Genomic DNA, 21,632 nt, shown 5'->3' with positions numbered 1-21,632 from the left:
AGATCGTGGAACCTCACTAGACAGTAACTCAGCTTCTGAGAAGCCTCTGATCTCTAGTTTAGACACCTCTGATCTGTAGATTACACCTTCCCTATGAGCCAGCCTGCCAGGATCACTTTCATCAACTTGGGAGCTCAAAGTCCTGATTGCTCAAAGTCCTTGTAATTAATACACATTGGATAAAGCGGTAAACCTCTCTGGTTGCTTTTTAATACCTTGTAGTGTTGGTTGTTCTGAGAAAGTACTGCACTTCCATTCTCAACCCTCCCTGCACAGAGGTGTCTATTGTAGTGACCTGAAATGTTTTTCCATTGGCCCTAAGGGCCATCACAAAACTCATTTCACCCATCCGTTAGTGAAAGAGTTTTGGTCTCACAGCCTCTAATGCATATCCCAGCAATGCCCATGGTGAATCCCAAAGACCCGGCAGCCAGCTGGTGCAGCTGTGGCGAAGCAGAGTAAGCCGCGACCCGCGCCTGGCCTTGGCACGGGGCGAAGGGCACTCACTACCAGGGCAGGACGCGCACCGCGCTGCTGCGGGCGGTCCAGGGCGCTGAGCCCGACCCGGCCGGGGCTCCGCTGCCTGGGCGGCTCCGGGGGCGGGGCGGGGGCCGGGCCGGGTCGGACCTCGGGGCGCAGGCAGAGGCGGCGCTGGGCCGTGGAGCCGGAGCGTGATGCCGTTCGTGGAGCTGGACACCAGCCTGCCGGCCGAGCGGCTACCGCCGGGGCTGGCCCAAACCCTGTGCACCGCCGCCGCGGACATCCTGGGCAAACCGGCGGAGGTGAGCGGGGCCGGGGGCGGTGAGGCCGGAGCAGCGGTGCTGGAGGCCGCGGGGCCGGGGCGGCGGGTTGGAGGAGGCTAGGCCGAGGCAGCGGGGCTGGAGGCGGTCGGGGCTGACGGTGGCTGTCCCGGCAGCGAGTGAACGTGACGGTGCGGAGCGGGCTGCCCATGGTGCTGTCGGGCTCGGCCGAGCCCTGCGCCCAGCTGGTCGTCTCATCCATCGGCGTGGTGGGCACGGCGGAGCAGAACCAGCGGCACAGCGCCCGCTTCTTCGACGTCCTGACGGCGCAGCTGGGCCTCGGCCCCGAGCGGTGAGTGCGGCTCGGCGGGGGCTCAGCCCGGGGGGCACCGTGCTCACCCCAAGGGCAGGGAGAGCGTCCTCCCATCGGTCCTACAGGTTTGTGTGGTCCATGGATATGGAACACGACAAACAAATACCAAGGGGATGTTCAGAATAGTGAGGATAGTGGCAGTTCCCATGTCCTCCAGGAGGTTAAGCTGTAATGCAGATCCAAGACTAGATTGAAAACACTTAAGTGCTCTTGGATGCTGAATCCCAGACATGTGGTTTGGAGCCAGATAAAACCATAGACTGGTATGCAGTTGTTGAACAGTCTAGGCATTACTGTTCTCTAAAGATAGTAGTTCCAGCTGGTGAAACTAGTGCAAAACCCCACTGGAATTGGTAGACCTTCACAGGATCTATGACCTTCACAGGCCAAATGTTGGAACAAGGCTGTTCCTGAAGGTCAGCCATGTCCATCTCTGCTCATCTTACCCATCTCCCCAAAGGAGAGTGATAATAATATTTCCCTGCCTCTTGGATGCTGTCAGGATAACTCCCTGACAAGATTATGCACTACATGAGTCTTTCTAAAATGGACAAGTACCTCATTTAAAGTGTTGAAATTCAGACTGTTTGTGTGAGTGAAGTCTGGCACCTGTTTTTACCCTGCCCATACACAGTTTATGTTTGCTTCTGTTAAATTAACACCTTGAAGTGTAAGACAGTGAGACCCTAGTGCAGATTTTCTACTGTGTTGCAAATTGGGCAGGAATAATGTTTAATTGTAAAATAATGTTTCCTGTGCACGTTTTTGCTCTTATGCCCAAAAGGATTGTCATCCGCTTTTACCCACTGGAGCCCTGGCAGATTGGCAAGAACAGGACAGTCATGACATTCCTGTGATCCTTTGAGCGGCTGACTGGAACAAAGCAATGATGAAGACAACGCAGAGATGACCAGCTCTATCTATCTACTTGCTTCCTCTTGTGATCAAATCTGTGTAGCTCTACACCTTCACTGAATGATTTACTTTTGTCTTTGCATCCTGTACACACAAGGCTGAAGAGTGAGGCAATCAGCTGTACTGATTTTACTGAATATAGTTCAAAATCTTTGTCTCAAGCCCAGGCCTAGATAAAGCTGCTTGTACCAGTAAAAAGTTTAATTCTAGAACACTTGGCTTTACTGAGGACCAGAGAGGTTCTGAGGTTTATCCAGTTTTTCTCATCGTTTGTAAGGCAGAAAAAAATCCTTTTTTCTGTTTCTTTGTGGCAGTAGAAGGGTCCCAGGCCAGCAAAGATGACCTGGAAGTCAAATTCTTTTCTTTTTCAGGCTCTTCTGAAAGCCCTTTCTGGAAAGAGAGGGATTATTGGGAGAGAAGTTTAGGCATTGAAGGCTCATGTCAGGTCTTGTGCTCTGTGCTCTGCCATTGCCACCTCCTGTGATTGGTCCTACAAGGTGTTACTTGTTCACAAGATTTTCAGGGCTGAACATCTGTGTGCTGATGGCAGTGTCTGGAGGAGAGAGTCACTTCTGAAGACCTGCACTGTGCCACCAAAAAATATATTGAAGTTTCTGCTACTGCCAGCTTTAATTCCTGTTATTCACTGTTTGTTCAGAGTCCTTTTCCTCGCTGTTATGGGGAGTTTTGGGATGATACAGCATCTCACTGTGATCTGTGGCTGATGTTTCCAGCTCAGTGTCCCTGCAGAGAAGTGCTTTGGGTTTTTAGGATCCCTCACTTTATAACTGGAATACGCACGGCATTTTATTAAAACAAAAGCAGGGTACTTTTTATGTAGAATGTTGTCTCTGCTTTCTGCTAATAATAAAAACATTTATCAGTTCCCTTTTACTTTGTGATGAGGTCAGGGAGCTCAGCAGAGCTGAGAGCACATCCCTGGGACATGGGGGTCCATGGGAACACAAGGCTGAAGGGGGCTTCTGTGCTCCTTCATCATTCTAAATGGAGTCTAATTTGTTTATGGCTTGAGGTCTCAAGGTTATTGAAAATATTTCTTCTAATTACCATTTAGAGTTGTTTGTTTCCTATACACCAATAATAACTTATATGTTTGCCAGATCTGTAAGGACTATAATACCAAACACAAATTTGTGTATCAGGCTGGGGGGCTACACCTTATCTGGTTAATAAACTGTAGCAGAACTTCTTTTGATAAGTGTCAGTTTATTGGCTCACAGCACTGGGGATTTGTAGGTCTTAGTGCTTAGAGACAGACATCGTGGCTGCCCAGGTCTCCCCACTTTCTCAGGAGGTCTCTTCAATCAAACTTTTTTGAAACTCAGGCAGTGAACAGGTGGGTGAACTGAGTCTGAGAACACTAACTCAGGAGTACTGTGTTGCAGGGAAGGGGGTGGACAGCCCTGGCTTTGCACCAGCTTGAGGTGAATAATCTGAAATGCAGAAAATGATCTCACTTTAATTCTGATCTGCAGATGGTTCATTTCCTGGAAGTCCTTCTGCCTCTTGAAGTAACAAACATAAACCCTTGCCAAAGCCTTTGTTTCCTTCAGAGCAAGTTTGCTCAGCCCTGGGCCCCAGTTCTCCTGGTTTTGGGCCAAGTTGGCCACCCTGGGGACTTCTGCAGGCTCTGTGCTTTCCTCTCATCCTTGGCTGCTCCCATTGTGGGCTTGTGCCTGGGAACAACTTCTCCACTATTGCAGAGTTGAGCAATAAGATTTAAGAAAGTTCATGTTGATCTGAAGAAATGGCCTATTTTTTCTTCACTGAGCTAATGTTAGAGTAGGTTTGACAGTATTTTGGGACTCAAGAAGGATAACCTGCAACGGGTTATGCAAGCCCCTGGAACCCACCCTAGTGCATGAACACAGCGACCAACAGAAGCAGGAAACATTTTTCACACATCAGGTAGGAGAAAATCAGATACACCACCCTTAACTATGGCTCAGCAATGACATTATAAAATCCCTTTCTCTTGAATGCTATGTGCAGATGGTCCTTCTTCCATGGGCTGGAGCCTGCCTGACATCTGGAGTTAGTATCTCCCTGCTATGTTTTTTTTAACTGTTGTAACTTCCCAAGCTTAACCTCCTAAGATTAACAAGTATTTCTGCTCCCCAAAGTGGCCTCTGTTGTTTGAGAACGCTGTATAGGCATATGTTCAAATTGAAAGGTAATGCCCTGGTTTTGAACACTGAGTAACCATTTCCTAGCCTCAAACCTTTGAACTTTGGACAATCTTTCTGTGTATTTACAGTGGAGAGGAGCAGTGAGGCCCTGAGGATGCTGCAGGGCACTACTGACAGAAAAGTACTACAGCGTTGTGATAGCTTTTAAGTTACTCTCCAAATGTAACTGTGATGCTGCTGCTCACAGCAACCCTGTACTTGGTGTGTCATGATGAAAGGAAGGGCATTAACACAAATGGGACCCTGGAGATGGTACATTTGAGTTGAAGAGGACTCTATAGTGCTAAGTGGTGATTCAGTGCAGTGCTTGAGCACAAGCTTACCTTTATTAGTGTGATGTGATGTGATGTAGCAACAGGAGGATTTAAACGTGAGGTCCTATCCCACAGTTGGGGCCTTGCCAGTCTGTCTGGCATGTGCTTGGGCTGTCCTGAGGTCTCTGTGGGGCTGCAGGTAGCACACCTGCTCTTTAAGACTCCCTATTGTATGACTGTCTTACAGTTGAATAAAGTTATTTACACAAGGAGCTGTCACAGTGGTGCTTGGCTTCACTTCCTCCATCTTGCAGGGGCACAGAAGTGTGTTCCCATCTCCAGCTAGCTCCATGGCAAGCTTTAGGGAAACCCAGTGGCCTTGGGCTGATTTCCAGCCCCCTGGGCAGGGGATCCACACACATTCAAGGTTTTGCCCACACACCCTAAACAAGCCATGACTGAAGCTCCTGGGGCAGAAGAACATCTGACCTTCCTGTCACCTGTTGAGGAGGAACAGTCTTTAGACCTATTAATTTCTGAAGTTGGAATCCATATTTTGCAGATGGGCTGCAAAAAGAGGATGACAGTGCCTTAATTTGTGAAGGAAAGCAGCTCTGCCCAGTGTTGATTGTGCAGGTGTTAGGGTGTTTGAGGGATGAAAAGGCAAGGAACTGCGTTCTGCCCTTGCACCATTTTTCTGTGAGAAATCCCCAGACCTTTTCAATTTGGAAGATCAACCCCACATTTTGGAGCTGGGCTGCTGAAAGATAATGACAGTACCTTTCCTTGGGAAGGAATGCTCGTGATCCCACTGTTGATGGTTCAGACAAGACTGTCCAGAGGTACAGGAAACACCTTTCTGTCCTGACAGCTTTTGAGTGGGATCAGTCCTTACACATATTTATTTTTGGAGGTGGTATCCAGATTTTGGTGGTGGGTCACTAAAAGGGAATGGTGATGCTTTTCCATGTGAAAGAAAACATCTAGACCCAGTCTTTCAGGTGCAGGTAACAGGCAGCTCAGGGGAGGTAAAGGCCAGCATGACTTTTCTGTCCTGCTGCTTTTGGTGTTGGAGTAATCAGAGTCTTAAGCTGCGCCAAGGGAGGTTTAGATTGGATATTGGGAGGAATTTCTCCACAGAAAAGCTGATTAAGACACTAGACCGTGCTGCCTAGGGAGGTGGTGGAGTCACCGTCCCTGGAGGTGTTTAAAGAAAGACTGGACGTGGCACTGGGTGCCCTGGTCTGGCCGATACGGTGCTGTTCGGACCCAGCTCGCACTCGGACCCCAGAGCGCTTTTCCAACCCAACCGATCCCGGGATTCCGTGACCCGTGAGCGCCCTCAGCCCCAGCTCCCGCCCTCCGGCCTCCCAGTGCTCAGCGCTCCCATTGGCCGGCTGGGGAAGGGCGGCTCGGCCAGTGAGGCGCTGCCTTATTGGCGCCGTGGCTCCGGTGGCGGTTGCGGTGGAAACCGCCGGTGCGGCGGCTCCCGGGGGAGCGGCGGGAGCCCGAGGGACCCGCGCCGGGAGCCCCCCGGGAGCAGCGCCGGCATGCCGGGGGCGGCCCCCCGAGGTGAGTGTCCCGTCCGCCCGGCCCCGCGGAGGCGCAGCCGGCGTCTGGGCCCTGTCCGGTGAGGGCAGCGAGAGCCCGGCCTGGGCGGCCTCGCCCGCGCCCCTCCCTCCGCGGAGCCACGGTCGGAGGCGAACGTGGGCTCCCGCCTCCTCCTGGCCCTGTGTGCCGCCCTCCGGGCGAGCGGCGTGAGGGGCGTCCCTGCCCCTCCGTGCAGAGAGGGATAGTGTTTTGGTAAAAACGTCTTGTGCTAAAGTGCGGCAGATCTTTGCAATGTTGAAAAAAAAAAAAAAAAAAACCCAAACCAAAAATCTAGTGTTTTTTTAAACGTGTGTCTGCAGTGTATGGATCCCAAGTGTAGCAGGAGCAACAAACGCTGGGAAAGCCCAAGTCACTTCGTTTGTTTCTTACTTAGAAGTTGAGAACACGAGCTCTGGGAGCAAGAGCTGACATTGAAAATATTTACTTAAATTTTAAACTACTAAGGTAAAAGGAGAGAAGATTTTGAAGGCAAAAGGCTTCTTGCCTTTCAGGATCTGCACACCTGTTATAGCCACAGATGTATAGCTGAGACACTTGTATCTGAAAAAATTCCAAGTGGTTTGCAATACTTAGTACAAAAGAGTAATTATTTTTTTGCCTACTTATTTGATGTAGCTGTGTTCCTCTGGAAGTGCTTGTAGGAACATACTCAGTTCCTAAATGCTGTGACACTGGTGTAACTCGGTCCATGGTCAGTGCACTTCCGCAGCCATGTGTGGTGCCTGGTTTAAACGAAAATGAAATAACCCCTCACGTGCCTGACACACCAGTGCAAAAGCTGTGTGGAGGCAACACCCTGCCCTTGTTTTCTAGCAGCATTACACAGTCCTGTTCGGTTCTGTGCTTTCAACTTGTGAACACTAGGCAGGAGAAATGCTAAATGTTTTTTATTAAGTTCCTGTATGTTACAAGATCCCAGTATAAATAATACGTAGAATTGAAATTGTTTTCCCATGTTTTCTGTAGTTGCAGTTTCCCCAAGAGTCTAACCTTGGAAGTAAAGTCTTGACCATAGTCTCTGCTGTTGACTTCCTCTGCCACCTTGAGCAAGATTATTTGGATTCAGCAAAAAATTTGGGCATATTACTGAATAGAGACATTTTTGTAAGTTGGCTTAAACCCCCTCAATTTAAGTATGTAGTTGATTTGGGATCATACAGACTGACTTACTTAGACGTCATAAGCAGCTACACTCTCTCAAAATGTGTAGCATTCAATATATCTGAAAGAGGTAACCATTAATCTCTGTGCATGTATTTTCTTCATGTGAAAAGTAGACAAGGAATCTGTCCTGGAAGAGATTTGAGGTTTTATTAATGTTTGTTTGGTGACTTAAGGAGGAAAATGCTTTATTGCTGTGCAGTTGTCAGTTTGATTTGACTGCAAGCAAGGAGAGCAAGTGGTGCATGGGCAAGCAAATGCTCATTGCTGAATGAGTGAAATTCCTGTCAAAGCATTATTTTCTCTACATGCAGAAGTAATCATCATGATGTGTGAGTTAATTCAGCTTATAGTTCAAAACTCCCACTGCTTCCTGCTGTGGTTAATTCTTGACTTGCTCTTCTATTAATGTAGTCTCCCATATTAAAGACTGATTTTAGCCTGTCTTGCATATGTCATCTTCTTATTTGAGTTGATGGGAAGGTTTTATCATGTAGCAGTGAAGGTTTTCTATAAAAGCAGCACAGACCTCTTTCATATATTTTTGCTTTTACTAACATGATGTTTCAAGCAGTTAATTGACTATAAATTATGGTCTTAGTTATGAGGAAAAATTGCTTACAGATTATAAAGGTGTATTTGCCACTTCAAACTTCTTATCAGTGGTAAAAAGGACTGGAAATATTAGTATCCTTTTTCAGAATGAAGAAATGCTAGTTAGTAAAAATTCAGTTTCTTTTCTTTTGCATTGGGGTAGTCTGTAGAGGTTGGTCAGAGAATACTTCTCTGTATTCTGGGTTCCCATAGTCAGTATACTCAGAAAGAACAACTGTGTTACAAACACTCGTTCTGTTCTAGCAGGGATGGCAGTAATGAAAAGTTCTAATCAGAGGAATTTCCATGTGTAGACAGTGCTTTGGGCAGTGGATTCACCAATCACTATGGCCTTCTGCAAAGTCAGTCTGACACAGTTAACCTTCGATTTTTTTCCTTTCGTGTTCTGTAATTATCTATAAGATCTAGAGATTTGTGCTCATAAAACGAGTATTCAAGAAGCATTTTTGGTTTTAGCTTTGGTGTTTAAAGGGATTAATGTTGTAATATTATTAATATAATGTATGTTCACCGATTGTTATATAGTGCCTGATTAATCTTATAGCTGTAATTATGTTGCCAATACTTCCACTCACCACCAGGACTAGAGTCTTGAAAGCCATCCCAAAGTAGTGAATGTGTTTAACTTTGTATTTTATTTTCTGTCTCTAGTTAAAATTGGTTATTAAAGTATGCTTATAAAGTATTCCCAGCTTGTCTTTACTTCTGAATGTTTTCTTTGTGAACAGAATAAATATTCTAATCCTGTTTGCTTTCCAGACCTGTTTGTGATAGACCCTTCCTTATATTCCTGGAGAAAGACGTTGTGAATAGCTGTGAACATGGTAAGGGTTTTTTGAGATGGCTTTTGAGATGTTTTGGTAGAAATAAAATGGAGAATTTTCTCCTTCCCTGAGACTAAGAATAAATTGCCATAGTGAGAACTTTGTTTTTGGAGTGATTGTAGTTATTGGTAAATTTAAGAATTTGGAAAAAATCATTATAATGCACATGTCTATTCTAGGAAAGCTGTTGCTTGCAAGACACTTGAAATTTTCTTTTTTCAGCTGATTTCAGATGGGAAGTGGCTTTGATATTTGATTATTTGCAATTAGTGATGATTAAATTAATTACAGCTCTTGTACCTTTATGTAGAGATCTCTCAGTATTGTTCATGTACCGGTTAATTAAAACAAAGAGAAAAATCCAGTTTGCAAAGGAAACTGGGACATAGGTAGATGTCACATTTCTCCTCACTTCTCAACTGTCATTCCAGATTCGAATCGCAGCACTGAATGCGAGCTCCACAGTTGAGGATGACTGTGAAGGTACCTTCAAAAGCCATAAGACACAGACAAAGGAAGCTCAGGTAAGTAATCCCACAATTTTCTTAATGAAGTTTTGTCCTCTAGTTGCAGGGATTTATTCAGCCATATTTTGTTTTTATGAAAGTTTAGTTGCTATATCTCTTGAACCCTCCTTTAGCAAACTAAAACTTCACTCAAATGAGTTACTTTGGGTCAGTAGCACAAATGTTCTGCTATATAGTGAAAGTATTGAAAGTGTGAAACCACTGATATATGTATAAATATAAGTATATTTAATAAAATTGTCTTAATAAATACATTCTAATTCTTTAAATCACAGGAAGCAGAAGCTTTTGCTTTGTACCACAAAGCTTTGGACCTTCAGAAACATGACCGATTTGAGGAATCTGCTAAAGCTTATCATGAACTGCTTGAGATTCGTCTTCTGCGAGAGGTCAGTGACCTTGAATGACAGTCTAGAAACTTTTTGCTATGTTTTGTCTTACTTCATTTCTAACTGGCTAACTAGAAATGTCAGTATTATCAAGTAGCAAGTTGTTTGCTGTTCTTGTTACTTATCTGATTCCTAATGCCCATGTTGAATTTATTTTATAATTTCTAGGCAATTCTTTCTGGTGATGAGAAAGAAGGGCTGAAGCACCCAGGTTTGATGTTAAAATATTCCACCTATAAGAACCTAGCACAACTGGCAGCACGGCGGGATGACTTAGAGACAGCCATGGAGTTTTATCTGGAGGTACAGTGCAGCTGAAATAAGACACTGGAGCATTAATGTTTATAAAAACTTTCTAAAATACAGACATAACACATTCAGCATACATCGTGTCAATGTGTAGTTGAATACTGTGTTCTTTCTGATGCTGTATGGGATAAAATTAGTCCACCATTCAGTCTTCAAAGCAGTTGTATGCTGCTGAGAACTAAAGCAGTGCCAGTCCCTGCAACAAAGTGGGTATGCATGTCTGAAATGGGGATAATATTGTTTTGTTATGCTTTCTAGGCTGTAATGCTGGACTCCACTGATGTCAACCTCTGGTATAAAATTGGTCGTGTGGCAATAAAACTGATCCGCCTACCCTTGGCTCGTCATGCTTTTGAAGAAGGGCTCAGGTGTAATCCTGATCACTGGCCTTGTTTAGATAACCTTATCACAATTTTGTATACACTCAGTGACTACACAAGTGAGTACATCAAAAGATGAAAAACATCTCAATACATGTGTAATTTTACATACCAATAAAAATTGTAACAATGAAATCGTATAGGTTAAAGTGTATCTTGCATAAGTAATGCAGCAGGGTTTGATAGAGACTTCATGATAGAGATTTTATTGAATGATAAAGTACGATGGCTTATATAAGTTTTGGTTACCCTAAAAATAAATGTCTGTGGTCTCACAGATCAGAGCCTCTGCAGGAAGTTTCCCTGTACACTGTTCTTTTGCCTTTCCGTATATGTTGGTTTTGTCTTTCTAATAATTTCCAGCTGCATAGTTCTGGGGTTTGGGTATAAAACTCCAGTCTCATTCATAGCCTAGTAGGATTCATTGTAGTTGCAGCAGTGGATACACTGCTTGCTTCACTGATGGCATCCACAGTTAAGACGGTTGATAACATAAAAATGGTAAATAATTGTGGTTCTGTTTTATGGTTCTAATTTCTTCTGTGCCAGAACAATCTTGAAAGTAAGTGAAAGATGAACTGCAAACATTGTTTAAACAAAATTAATTACATTCTTTTTCTTGGTACAATACTTAGGAAGACACAATAGGCTTTTTTAACTGTATGCATGCAATTATTTGACACCTTTCAAAGCAATTCATGTAAATGTCACGTTTGGGTGGAATTCAGTGATGTACGTGAGGCCCAGAAATGGGAACTTTGAATGAACCAAAGCAGCCATTGACCATTCAATTTCTATTTCTCTGTCAGCATGTTTGTACTTTATCTGCAAAGCTCTGGAAAAAGACTGTTTGTATAGCAAAGGATTGGTTCTGAAGGAGAAGATCTTTGAGGAGCAGCCGTGCCTCCGGAAAGATTCCTTAAGGATGTTCCTCAAATGGTGAATGTTGTCTTAGCCTATATACTGCCTTTGGAGTGTAAATTTTGGGGTTGGGGTTGTTCAAAAAACCTGCTGAGATCTTGTGCTTTAAGTTATAGGGATACCTTGCTGACCTGCTTTCTGAATAATAATGTTATGTGTTGGTGCTGCTGACAGAATGTCCTTCAGTAATTACTTTTGGAGGGAAGTAGAAAGAGGAAAATAATCCATTTGTTGCTGCTCATTTATTTTCATGCCTAGATGTCTCATAAACATCTGCCTTTGTTTTACTTATTAGCTCCTGATCCCTGCAGCATTCACTTTAGTATTCCTAATTAAAACGAACCAATAACAAGCAAAACCAAACCAACTCTCACCCCCCCAAAAAAACTTCACCAAAAACTCCCCACATGTTACTGCTTCACCAAAAACTCCCCACATGTTACTGCTTTTCTTTCTGTATTGACTTCATAGTATGAGTGCATAGGAGGAAAGTGGGAAAAGAAAATAGAGGCCCATAAAATTTACAGGGTCTAGGTTAACTGATCCTTCAGTACAGAAGTTTCTGATGGTTGACACTTCTATATGTATGCCATAAAGTTGGTAATAATGTTATGTGAATGCTTCTTTTAACACTGTTTTGTTATGTTATATGAAGATATTAAATTAATCCCCTCCAGGCTTTAATAAGAAAACAACCAGCAAACAAAAACTTGTCTCCATTTTTTATTACTTCTTAGTGACATGTCTATCCATAATGTGAATGTGAGTGCAGCTGAAACAGGAAGAATCATAAATGAAGCACTGGAGCTACGTAAGAAAAGACAAGCTTTGCTGGTGCGTGACAGAGAACCAGACCTCAGACTGGTGCAGCCAATTCCCTTTTTCACGTATGTCTTTATATTTTCTCTTTTCAAAAAGATCCTCTGAAGCACATATTCTGGCAACTATGTTGTGCTTCAGATTTCTTCAAATCTTCAAAACACTTTTTTGTTTCCTTGTGAAAACAAACCATCCCCCCCACCCCCCCCCCCACTGTTTTTGTTATTAGTTTATAGTTTGGTTTGGTGTGCTTATGATTTTAGCATAAACCCCATAGCTATTTTAGTTTTCAACTTTTGATTTTAAACCAGTGATGTAAAAAACAAATATGGTATCTGAGAATGATTTGGCAACTATTCCAACTGTATTATTCGGTTTTTCACATATGACTAGTTTGTACGTGAATTTCAAAGCAAGTTTAGCTTTTAAAAAATTGTCTTTACTATTGGGATAATGAAAACTTAGAAAAAAACTTGCAGCTTTTTATTTGCTGGAATATATAAGGATACTAATAAGTTGTTATATATGTCTTTGTTAAGGCATAAAGGATTGGGATCTGGTTTTTGTATTGCACATATTTTTCTGGAATATTATTGGACTCTGCATGTATTTCCTATTGCAGAGAAGTTGTTTCTACTTGTGAATAGGGGTGAGTTCTTTTACTGTTGTTGATTGAATGCAGAACCTGAAAATTGTTTCTTTGACACTACTTTTTTTAGCTTTTGGTATAATTTCGTCAGCAATTACTGCATGGACCTCGGATTTTTTAGCGACATTTTTTGAGTGATGGGACAGGTTTTTGACACTCAAATGTGTATCACTGTCCCACTGAGAAGCTGCTCTTGCTATGTAAGCTGTTGGAGAAAAACAATGTGTAATGCTGTTAGGTTTGTAAACATAATATATAAAATAATGTGATAAGAATTGTGATGCTGTTGTTTTTCTACTTGCAGGTGGAAGTGTTTAGGAGAAGCTTTACTTGCCATGTATCAGCACCTCACAACATGTGATCCTCCTCGACCCAGTCTGGGAAAGAGAATTGATCTCTCAGAATACAGAGACCCAGTTCAACATTTGATGCTTTCTCCCACCTCCACTCCTGTCAGTGTTATTCAGCCAACTCCTGTCAGCACTAATCCAGTGGTGACAATGCCAGATCCTGTATTGCCTTATACTCCAACGACACCCAGCTTTCCAAGTCACAGTCAGAGTTCATTGGAGCCAGGAGCTACTGTAGGTGAGCAAGGTACTTCAATCTAAGATTCAAGATATCTTTCCTACTTATCTTATGTAAAAAACACTTCAGAATTCTTTGGGACATGCTGTCTTTCAACTGCATATTGGTGGAGTCAGAACCTTTTCAGCATATGTATAACATCTGATAGGAAAAGTGAAGGAGTATCTGACTTTTTCTGGTTTTGTGCTGTTGCCTCACATTTCAGTTTTTCAGTCTTTAGGATGAAACGAATTGTGACTCCATTCCAGCAGTGATGCATATCAAACTTAATGTTGAGAAGGGCCTTGAGCTCCTTAGAATGAATGAGCTGTTTTACAAAAAGATGACTGGGTTATTTTTCTGCTCATGTGTCACTTTAAGAACCTGAGAAGACCAAGCTGTCAGCTATATTTATTTGAAACCTGTACAAGCTTTTTTTTGGCACTGTCTTCAGAAGGAAACCAATGTATCTCAAGTGTTTCTGTATAATTAATTTTTTTAAAATAAAAAAGATTAGTCACTTTTTATTTGTTAATTTAACCTGTCAGGTTTTGGGCGTTTTTTATTATGCTTTTAGGTGATATATCTGCAGGTGATAAATCTAAGAAAGGAGTGAAGCGAAGGAGAATTACAGAAGATAGTGGTGAAACAGCCAAAAGGAGATCTGCTAGAGTTCGGAACACCAAGTGTAAGAAAGAGGAGAAGGTTGACTTTCAAGAGCTGTTGGTGAAGTTCCTTCCTTCCAGGTACTGTACAGCAACAACTTTCATTATGAGATAATCCTGGAGAGGAAGCTGTTTGGGATTTTGTTTGATTGGTATCCCCCAACCTTAAAACTACCAGTCCCACGTTATTTTTTGAAGCAGATGTGGTGCATTATCTTCTGATAAATTTAATAAAATTGCTTTTAGTAAAAATTGCTGAATAAAAATTGAAAAATAAAAAAGCTTTTACTACCGTTAAAGTGAATTAGTGGACAATGCAGTGTCAAAATGGATAAGATAAACAAAGTAATCTTGATTTGGACAAAAGGAACTGGATGCAAATTTCTGAATTTGTTTCAGTAATATATTTTCACTGTTAAAATTTACACAATGTTTCATATTTAGGTTTCACCTGGTAATGAAAGAAAGCATGAGGACTTTTTTGATATTGTGGTTTTTGCCCCCCTTTCACACAGATTAAGGAAACTGGATCCTGAGGAGGAGGAGGACCCTTTCAATAACTATGAGGTGCAATCGGAGATCAAAGAGGAGAATTTCCAGCATGTTGGACCACATAGAATGTCATTTGATTCTACAACATTTATGGAATCTGGTAAGGATTTCATTATAACCCCTGTTCCTTCTCTGTTGTTTTTGCCATATTGTATGCTTTATTTTCTGTATTTTCCTGTCATGCCTAGGAGATACAGAAGTGTATGCTATTTTAAGAAGTATAATTTTATGGTATAGAAGTATCTCATTTGGTACTGAGTGTAATTTTTTAAGTCTTGGGGGATTGCTTAATGTGTGCAAGAACCCTATTGTGGAATTTTCCATGTAAACAGATTGGAATACAGTAACTGAATTCTGCATATGTGCAGTACAGAAGAACTGCTGTGAGATAAGTGCATAAAACACTGTTGAAATGTAACTGTTCCAAGTTATGATCTGCCTCAGCCTTACACATGTAGGGCTTTATGTTTATCTGCTTTCTAGAAAAACAGGATGTTCATGAATTCCTGCTGGATAACCTGAACAATGGTGGGATCTTAGAGCTGATGATGAGATATCTAAAAGTCATCAGCCAAAAGTTCCTGGTGAAGTGGCCTCCTGGCTTGTGTGAGGTGGTCCTCAGTATCTATAATAGCTGGAGAAAGCACAGCAGTAGCCTTCCCAATCCACTCCTGAGGGACTCAAGTAATCAACATATCAAGGTAATGCAGCACTTTTCCTTATTCCTGTATTTGCTGTTGTCTTGGTGTCAGTGTGCCAGACGTACCCAAGTGAAATCCAGCAGACACAGGTTTGGCTTAGCTATGTCTGGAACTGCTTGTCCCAGCTGTAGTAACTGTCCTAAACTTTGGTGCACTGCAGCTCCTAGAGCTGTTCCTGAGCTGAACAGACCTGGGTGATGCTACATGCAGCTATAACCTATATGTAGTGTGTGTGTATGCACACACATGTGCATAGAGATGTAATAAATAGACATAGATGTATTTTACCCCTTCATTCTGTTGTTGCTGTGTCTTTTTTTTCCTCCCTCCCTTTTCTTCTGATATGACACACTTTTGTTTTGTCATCAGGTCAGTACAGAGGCTGCTCTGTTCTCAACTGGCTGATTGAGGGTCAGCATTGCTGCTTTAAATAAATACAGTGTAGTTTTAAGATAACCTGAAATTTACAGTAAAAAACCCAAACAGCAAAACAAACCAAAACCAGCTCCTCAGCATCACCATTTTATTACCTTCATAAATCCATAATTACTTGAAAGCAAATAGAAAAAATACTAAGTTCTTTATGTTAATGTTAAACTAGCTTAATGATAGAAGATGATATTTTTTGAATTATAAAAGCACTTCTGAGACTTATTGTCCACTGAGCCAGCCTATGTTATCTTTTCAATGTTAGCAGTCTGAATTCATTCGGAAAGTTATTTGCTTTTGGTATGACTTCAGTTTGAAATATTTTTTCAGACCAAGTGTTTTTACTTCTTTGCAAGTGAAATATTAATTATGAAAATTGCTGTGTTCCATTGATGTCATTTACAAAAACAAAAGTGTCTCTGTGTAGCAGATGTTAAATTTTTACACATCCTGTGACTTATTTATGTACATTTTTCATATATACATGCCCTTTTTTAAGCAAATGTAAATATGTTTATAAATGTATTCCCTTGGTTCTCATTATTGCTGCATAACTGCTTACTTGTTTGTACATTTTTTCTTATTTTTCAAATATCAGTGCTACTGCTATATTCTGGAATTGTGCTTTTAGCATGATTTGGCAATTTAATATAGTTTCATTTCAGCCAGATACAAAAATAAGGATGACAATTTTTTTCTAATGTCGGGCAATGCTGTTCTGACCTTTCATGAGCTGAGATTTTTCTTTTTTAATACTGCTAAGTGTTGTTTGGTTTTGTACCTGTTGATTTGTAAATGGTATTATACACCTTGTAGGCAGAAGTAGTAGTTATAGCTTGGGAATGGGAATCCCAAGAGGACCAGATGAAGGCTTTCTTTGAAGTAAATTGCAAATTCAGTGATTTTTTTTTTTTTAACTTTATTCTTCTTTTAATGTATTTCTTTCTGTGAATACTGTTTTGATACCTCCTTACTTTTTCTGAAGGATATGATGTTGATGAGCCTTTCTTGTATGGAACTGCAATTAGATCAGTGGCTACTGACAAAAGGGAAGAGTTCTGCAGGTGAGAACTTGATGTCACTTTCTTCAGACTCTAAAAACACTGAGGATACATGAAGAAATGTTTTCCACTGATTAATTTGATTTTGGAGCTATATTTTCTTAGTCTCTTCCAGATCTCTGTTTTATTGGTCTATCAATTGTTTGCCTTTAAGTAGATCAGTACCTTTGAAATTCTGGTATGTGGGACTCTTTCCATAGGATGCTAGTAACTTCATGATAAAATGTAATTAACTGAATTGCAGTTTCTCCACGAAATTGTCCTGCTGCCTCTGTGAATGGAAAGTTTGGTCCCGACTTCCCAGGAACTCATTTTTTGGGAGACCTGTTGCAGCTGTCGTTTGCATCTTCACAACGAGATTTGTTTGAGGAGGGCTGGATGGAGTTTGTCACTCGAGTATACTGGCTGAAAGCTCGCTTTCTAGCACTGCAGGTTTGTTTTACTTTTGGTTTAACAAACACAACTTTTCCCAAATTAAAGTCAATATTGTTCAGATGCAGCTGATCTGGGAATCTCAGGTCTTTTAAGCATGTGGATAAAATCAGCATAAAACATAGTGATTTCATTTTACTTTTAAATATAATTAACTTTCCCTAAGGGTCGAGGTGGAGATGAAGTAGGAGGTCTCACATGCTGAGCAAATACTCAGATACGTTTAATATATGAGTCCTTGTTTAAATTAACTTGTGCTCAGCTTAAAAAAATTATTTGTACTAAAGTTACTTGGAATAGTATTGTGTAGCTGCAGAACATAGATTTTTTGGGGGCCTGGACTCATGGACACTATCAAAGTCTCAGGCAGTCCAAAATGCAGATTTTAACTGAAGCAGACTGTTTTATTACTCTTCCCTCTGCTTTTTCAAGGTAGCATGATTCTGCTTTTGAAGACTTTTAATTTAATATGGAGATTTTGAAGCAAAGGGTTTTAAACCTATCACTAAGGGAATAATTTGAAAGAAATGTTATTTGATCCCAGTCTTTTTTTTCCCCCTCTAAGTGTTGCATCCACAGGACATCAAAGAGGATTTCTTTATGCGTTAATTATGTTTAAATCAGTTGTCAACTAGTTATGTGAGTCAGTTTCATAAGTGTGAACTAGCTTGTTCCTTCCCTTTCTTTTTTCTTCTTTTTCTGCATCTAAGGATTCCTTTCTAATAAAGTTATTTAGGAGAAATGAGAGTTCCTGTACAACTAGTGGCATTTTTTCCCTTGTGATATGCAGAGTTGTATTTTGCCTGTGCAGCTTGCATTCCTTCCTGACCTCTCAACTTCAGTAACTACTTTGCACAGAGCAAGTAGAATTCATTCACTTTGCAGAATATAAGAATGTTTCTTGAGTCAATGTTTTCATTTGCACAAATGGAAGAGTTATTTCTGCTGGTTTACTCTTCTGCCTTTTTAAATGAAAGGGATTTTAGCTCTCCAGACCAATCTTACAAATTTATGCAGGCTGAATTCTGTTTTTCTGATTTGGTTTATCTGTTACTGAAGTAATTGGTAAGATATTTTAAAATATTTTTGCTTTAATTTGAGCTTTTCACTTGAATTTTTTATTAAATTTGTGAGGACATGCAGTAATCACACTGGCAGTGCCTGTATTAAATTGAAACATTTTCTACAAGCTTTGGAGACCCTTTTTGCAGTGTGAACCATAGGAATTTTTGGTTGATTGTTTTCCTCTGTACTGTTTCTGTAGGGAGACATGGAACAGGCACTTGAAAACTATGATATCTGCACTGAAATGCTACAGAACTCCACTACCACACAAGCTAAAGCTGGCAATGAGTGTAGCATCGTAATACGGTTGCCTAACCTACATGTTGATTCTGTGGTCTCTTTAGAGGAGGTAAGATTTAATTTGCAGGTGTATGTTCCCTGTTCCATCCCTCACATTCCATCTCTCCCAGTTTCAAATGTCATCTATGAATTAGTTCTTTTGTGGTGGAAGTTTACTGTATCTCAGAGTGAAAGTTTTGTAATTTGAAGATTATGTCAAGACTACGTTCTCTTTTTCAAAAATTACGGTTTTGGTATCTGTTGGTCCTGTACATCTTTAGATTGCTTTTATGCAAATTAAAAATATTAAAGGAGCTGCATGTACAGCAGTAGATTATTGAATCAGTGTTTTTCTTTTCTTTTCTTAAACATTAAGAACTAAACTGCTGGGAGAAGTGTCAGTAGTCAAATATATGTGAAAACAAAAGTTAGATGATATAATCTGTGATGTTTGCAGATTGAAAAGAACCTAAAATCTCTGGAGAGATGCCAGTCTTTGGAAGAGATCCAGCGACTGTATGAGGCAGGGGATTATAATGCAGTGGTGCATCTGCTTCGTCCAACTTTGTGCTTTAGTGGTTACGGCAGAGCAAAACATCTGGAGTTTGTAACATCCATACCAGAGAGACCAGCACAGCTGCTTCTCCTGCAGGTTTGGTTTGTTTCTTAAAAAGTCTCTTTTACTAGGGAATTAAGACTTATTCCTGAAAACAGGATTGGAAGGATTTCTAGAGTGGGTGTTAATAGTTAATGTGTCTTATTTACAAAGCAAAACATGGAACCAAATCTGTAAATGCCCTGAAGAGCACAGCTTTATCAACATCATTAGCAATGTGCCAGCTTTTGCTGACTGAGAGTGTGGCTAAAGATACAAGATGTTGAGGCCTCCATGAAATGAACAGAAACTTGAATCATTTCCTGAGTTATTTTATGGATGGATTCATACTGCTGTTGACTATGTGGTGACTTAGAACCATTCTGAAGCTTGGTTATCTAGCATATGAATGATTTTTATACTGTAATGTCACTCTCCTGCATGAATGAGAAACTGTTGATATATGCAGTATAATTGCTGTAGAGTTAGTCCATTTGACACTGTAAAAATAAGTGTATAAATGAACTCGGCTGTAGGAACAATATGAGTATATTAGGTTATTTGGGGGAAAAAAGTTTGCACAAAAAAAGACTGATGGTCTTTTACTTGGACTGAACCAAGTCCTACAGCTTCCATGCCATCTTGTGACCCAGCCTCTTCAGAGTAGAAAGAAGCAGGAGAATGTTGCTCCAATGCTGGCCTTAGAGTTGCTATTTTGTTATTTATGAAGTAATAAAATGGTAGCACAAGATCATAAAGATCCAAACCCTGTTTCTTGTAAGGGCTCTATTCAGCTGTAGATCATTAGAATTACAGACCTACAGCCATCCCATTCCTATTTTCTTTCCTTGCATCTCTTATTAAAGCAGAGAGATGTGATGATTTTTTTGTATTTAGATCCTACTTGTATATTTGTCATCCAGGATCCATGCATCTCCTATTGTCCTTTTAATATTGTATTTAAAGGTGTTCTGTTATGTTTCATTGAAGTCATCACATTAACTGAATATAGTGTTTTGCTTTGCCCTGCTGTGCATTCATGTTTAAAATAAACTCTTCATTGTTACAATAGATCTTTTTCATATTTACATTCCCTAGGACTCCCTGCTCAAACTGAAAGACTACAAGCAATGCTTTGAATGCTCAGATGTTGCCTTGAATGAAGCAATTCAGCAGATGATTAATATGACAGCAGCCTCTGCTAAAGAAGAGTGGGTTGCTACGGTAACACAGCTGCTCACAGGAATAGATACTTCATTATCATCAGTTAACAGCATCTTGAAAGACTCTTCTGTAACACCAAGCCTTGTTCGATTAACAAACAACCTGATCCAGGTAATCCCTGTGCTGGCCCCAGGAAAGATGTGTTGTGTGCTGCAGACCTTCAGGCATGATACAGTTGCTGTCTGAATTCCCATCCACTCTCAGTGATGGTCTTGGTTACATTTCTGTTACATTTTTGGGAAGATGAGCGTTATCATAATGTGTGAACATTGTCATAGCCTTCAGTATGATAGACCTGCACTGAGCACACATCTATGCTAGAATCAGTACCAGCAGGTATCTTTAGACACCAAGCTGCCTAAAACCATCAAAGGTGGTGGTAAGATAACCCAACACGGGGGTTTTAGGCTATTTGAAATGGTGATAATGTGAAGATTGTTTGAGCTGCCTGGGTGTAGCTTGTAAGTTATGACTCTGATCTTTCTGTATGTGCTTTGGGCTGGAGGGCAAGATCCTGTAAGCCTTACAGACATGGTAGAATTGCTTGCAAGTGCAATTACTTACTTACCAAAGTAAGAGTTGTTCTAGTAAAAACAGAGAGGGTGATCTGAACAGGGCAGGAGAAAAATGAAATGCGAACTGCTTCTGGAATTATGGATACAGCTAATTTAAGGCTTTTACAGGAGGTACTTTGAAACCTTAAAACTGAATCAGCATTTTCAGTCCAGGTAACAAATGGCAGATTTACAAATGGCAGTTCTATTAAGAAGAGGTTCTAGTTAATGTTGAAATTCAATGTGCTTGCAATTCTCAAATCTCCATTTACTTCAGTAAAAGCCAAGGACCTTCACTACTTACAAAATCATACTCTCATTGTGTAAAGTTGTATGTGTTATGGAATGTAATGGAATTCTGGAGAACAGAGTATTCAGGCACATCATTCATATAGCATCTGTTAATGATTCTAGTTGGTCTTTAATAGTTGTGATAAGACCTGATCTAGAATTCATGAATTTTTTTAACTTACTCTTCATCTGGGTTGTAGAGAAATTTCTTGTACAATAATGAGGCTAAGAATTGATGCTGTGTATTTGCTTACTATGAATTGTTTGTATATCATATTTACAGAGAAAAATCTAGATGGAAAATGAGGGTGCAAGAGGAATGTCAGAGTAGGGGAAATAATCTACTATATTTATCCTACTGATTGATCTACTTCTAGCATTTTTATAGCCACTCGTGAGAGGCTGAGACTCAACTTTAGATTATTTCCTTGGGGTAAAATGTGTTGCCAACTTTGGGTTGTTTGGAAAGGATTCACACCTGACCTTTTGTGCTGGTTTGGACAAATTTGGAGGAAAATAT

At 40.9% G+C, this 21,632-nt stretch overlaps 2 protein-coding genes across 7 annotated transcripts in view; both read left to right on the top strand.

Moving 5' to 3' along the window:
- The first annotated feature begins 602 nt into the window (after positions 1-602).
- On the top strand, positions 603-3,238 carry LOC125335344 (D-dopachrome decarboxylase). Its single transcript, XM_048322897.1, has 3 exons — positions 603-782; positions 917-1,092; positions 1,898-3,238. Exons 1-3 carry the CDS (start codon positions 675-677, stop codon positions 1,968-1,970), a joined length of 357 nt encoding a protein of 118 aa, XP_048178854.1. The 5' UTR covers positions 603-674; the 3' UTR covers positions 1,971-3,238.
- Positions 3,239-5,944: 2,706 nt separating this feature from the next.
- Positions 5,945-21,632, top strand: part of CABIN1 (calcineurin binding protein 1) — a 107,669-nt gene continuing 91,981 nt past the window's right edge. For 4 of the 6 annotated variants that reach the window (XM_048323220.1, XM_048323218.1, XM_048323222.1 and 1 more), the window contains exons 1-18: positions 5,945-6,064; positions 7,070-7,207; positions 8,639-8,703; positions 9,135-9,227; positions 9,506-9,619; positions 9,788-9,922; positions 10,187-10,367; positions 11,118-11,247; positions 11,967-12,116; positions 13,002-13,294; positions 13,842-14,010; positions 14,445-14,581; positions 14,965-15,182; positions 16,597-16,675; positions 16,917-17,104; positions 18,369-18,518; positions 18,906-19,100; positions 20,142-20,378. In XM_048323220.1, the coding sequence (XP_048179177.1) occupies positions 8,701-8,703; positions 9,135-9,227; positions 9,506-9,619; positions 9,788-9,922; positions 10,187-10,367; positions 11,118-11,247; positions 11,967-12,116; positions 13,002-13,294; positions 13,842-14,010; positions 14,445-14,581; positions 14,965-15,182; positions 16,597-16,675; positions 16,917-17,104; positions 18,369-18,518; positions 18,906-19,100; positions 20,142-20,378 (2,472 nt within the window). In that variant the 5' untranslated portion in view covers positions 5,945-6,064; positions 7,070-7,207; positions 8,639-8,700. The remainder of the gene's footprint in view (positions 6,065-7,069; positions 7,208-8,638; positions 8,704-9,134; positions 9,228-9,505; positions 9,620-9,787; positions 9,923-10,186; positions 10,368-11,117; positions 11,248-11,966; positions 12,117-13,001; positions 13,295-13,841; positions 14,011-14,444; positions 14,582-14,964; positions 15,183-16,596; positions 16,676-16,916; positions 17,105-18,368; positions 18,519-18,905; positions 19,101-20,141; positions 20,379-21,632) is intronic. The other 2 variants (XM_048323221.1, XM_048323219.1) reach the window with 1 other exon arrangement.

This window comes from Corvus hawaiiensis, chromosome 18, assembly GCF_020740725.1.
Source record: "Corvus hawaiiensis isolate bCorHaw1 chromosome 18, bCorHaw1.pri.cur, whole genome shotgun sequence".
In the NCBI taxonomy this organism is placed as follows: domain Eukaryota; kingdom Metazoa; phylum Chordata; class Aves; order Passeriformes; family Corvidae; genus Corvus; species Corvus hawaiiensis.
The sequence above is the reverse complement of the archived record's forward strand: the minus strand, read 5'-3'. Positions and strand labels throughout refer to the sequence as shown.

What these genes read in the sequence shown, in the direction of transcription:
- LOC125335344 (XM_048322897.1), top strand. Translation starts at nt 675, where the DNA reads ATGCCGTTCGTGGAGCTGGACACCAGCCTGCCGGCCGAGCGGCTACCG. An exon ending in TCCTGGGCAAACCGGCGGAG is followed by an intron (nt 783 to 916) that starts GTGAGCGGGGCC and finishes CTGTCCCGGCAG; the next exon opens with CGAGTGAACGTGACGGTGCG. An exon ending in CTGGGCCTCGGCCCCGAGCG is followed by an intron (nt 1,093 to 1,897) that starts GTGAGTGCGGCT and finishes TATGCCCAAAAG; the next exon opens with GATTGTCATCCGCTTTTACC.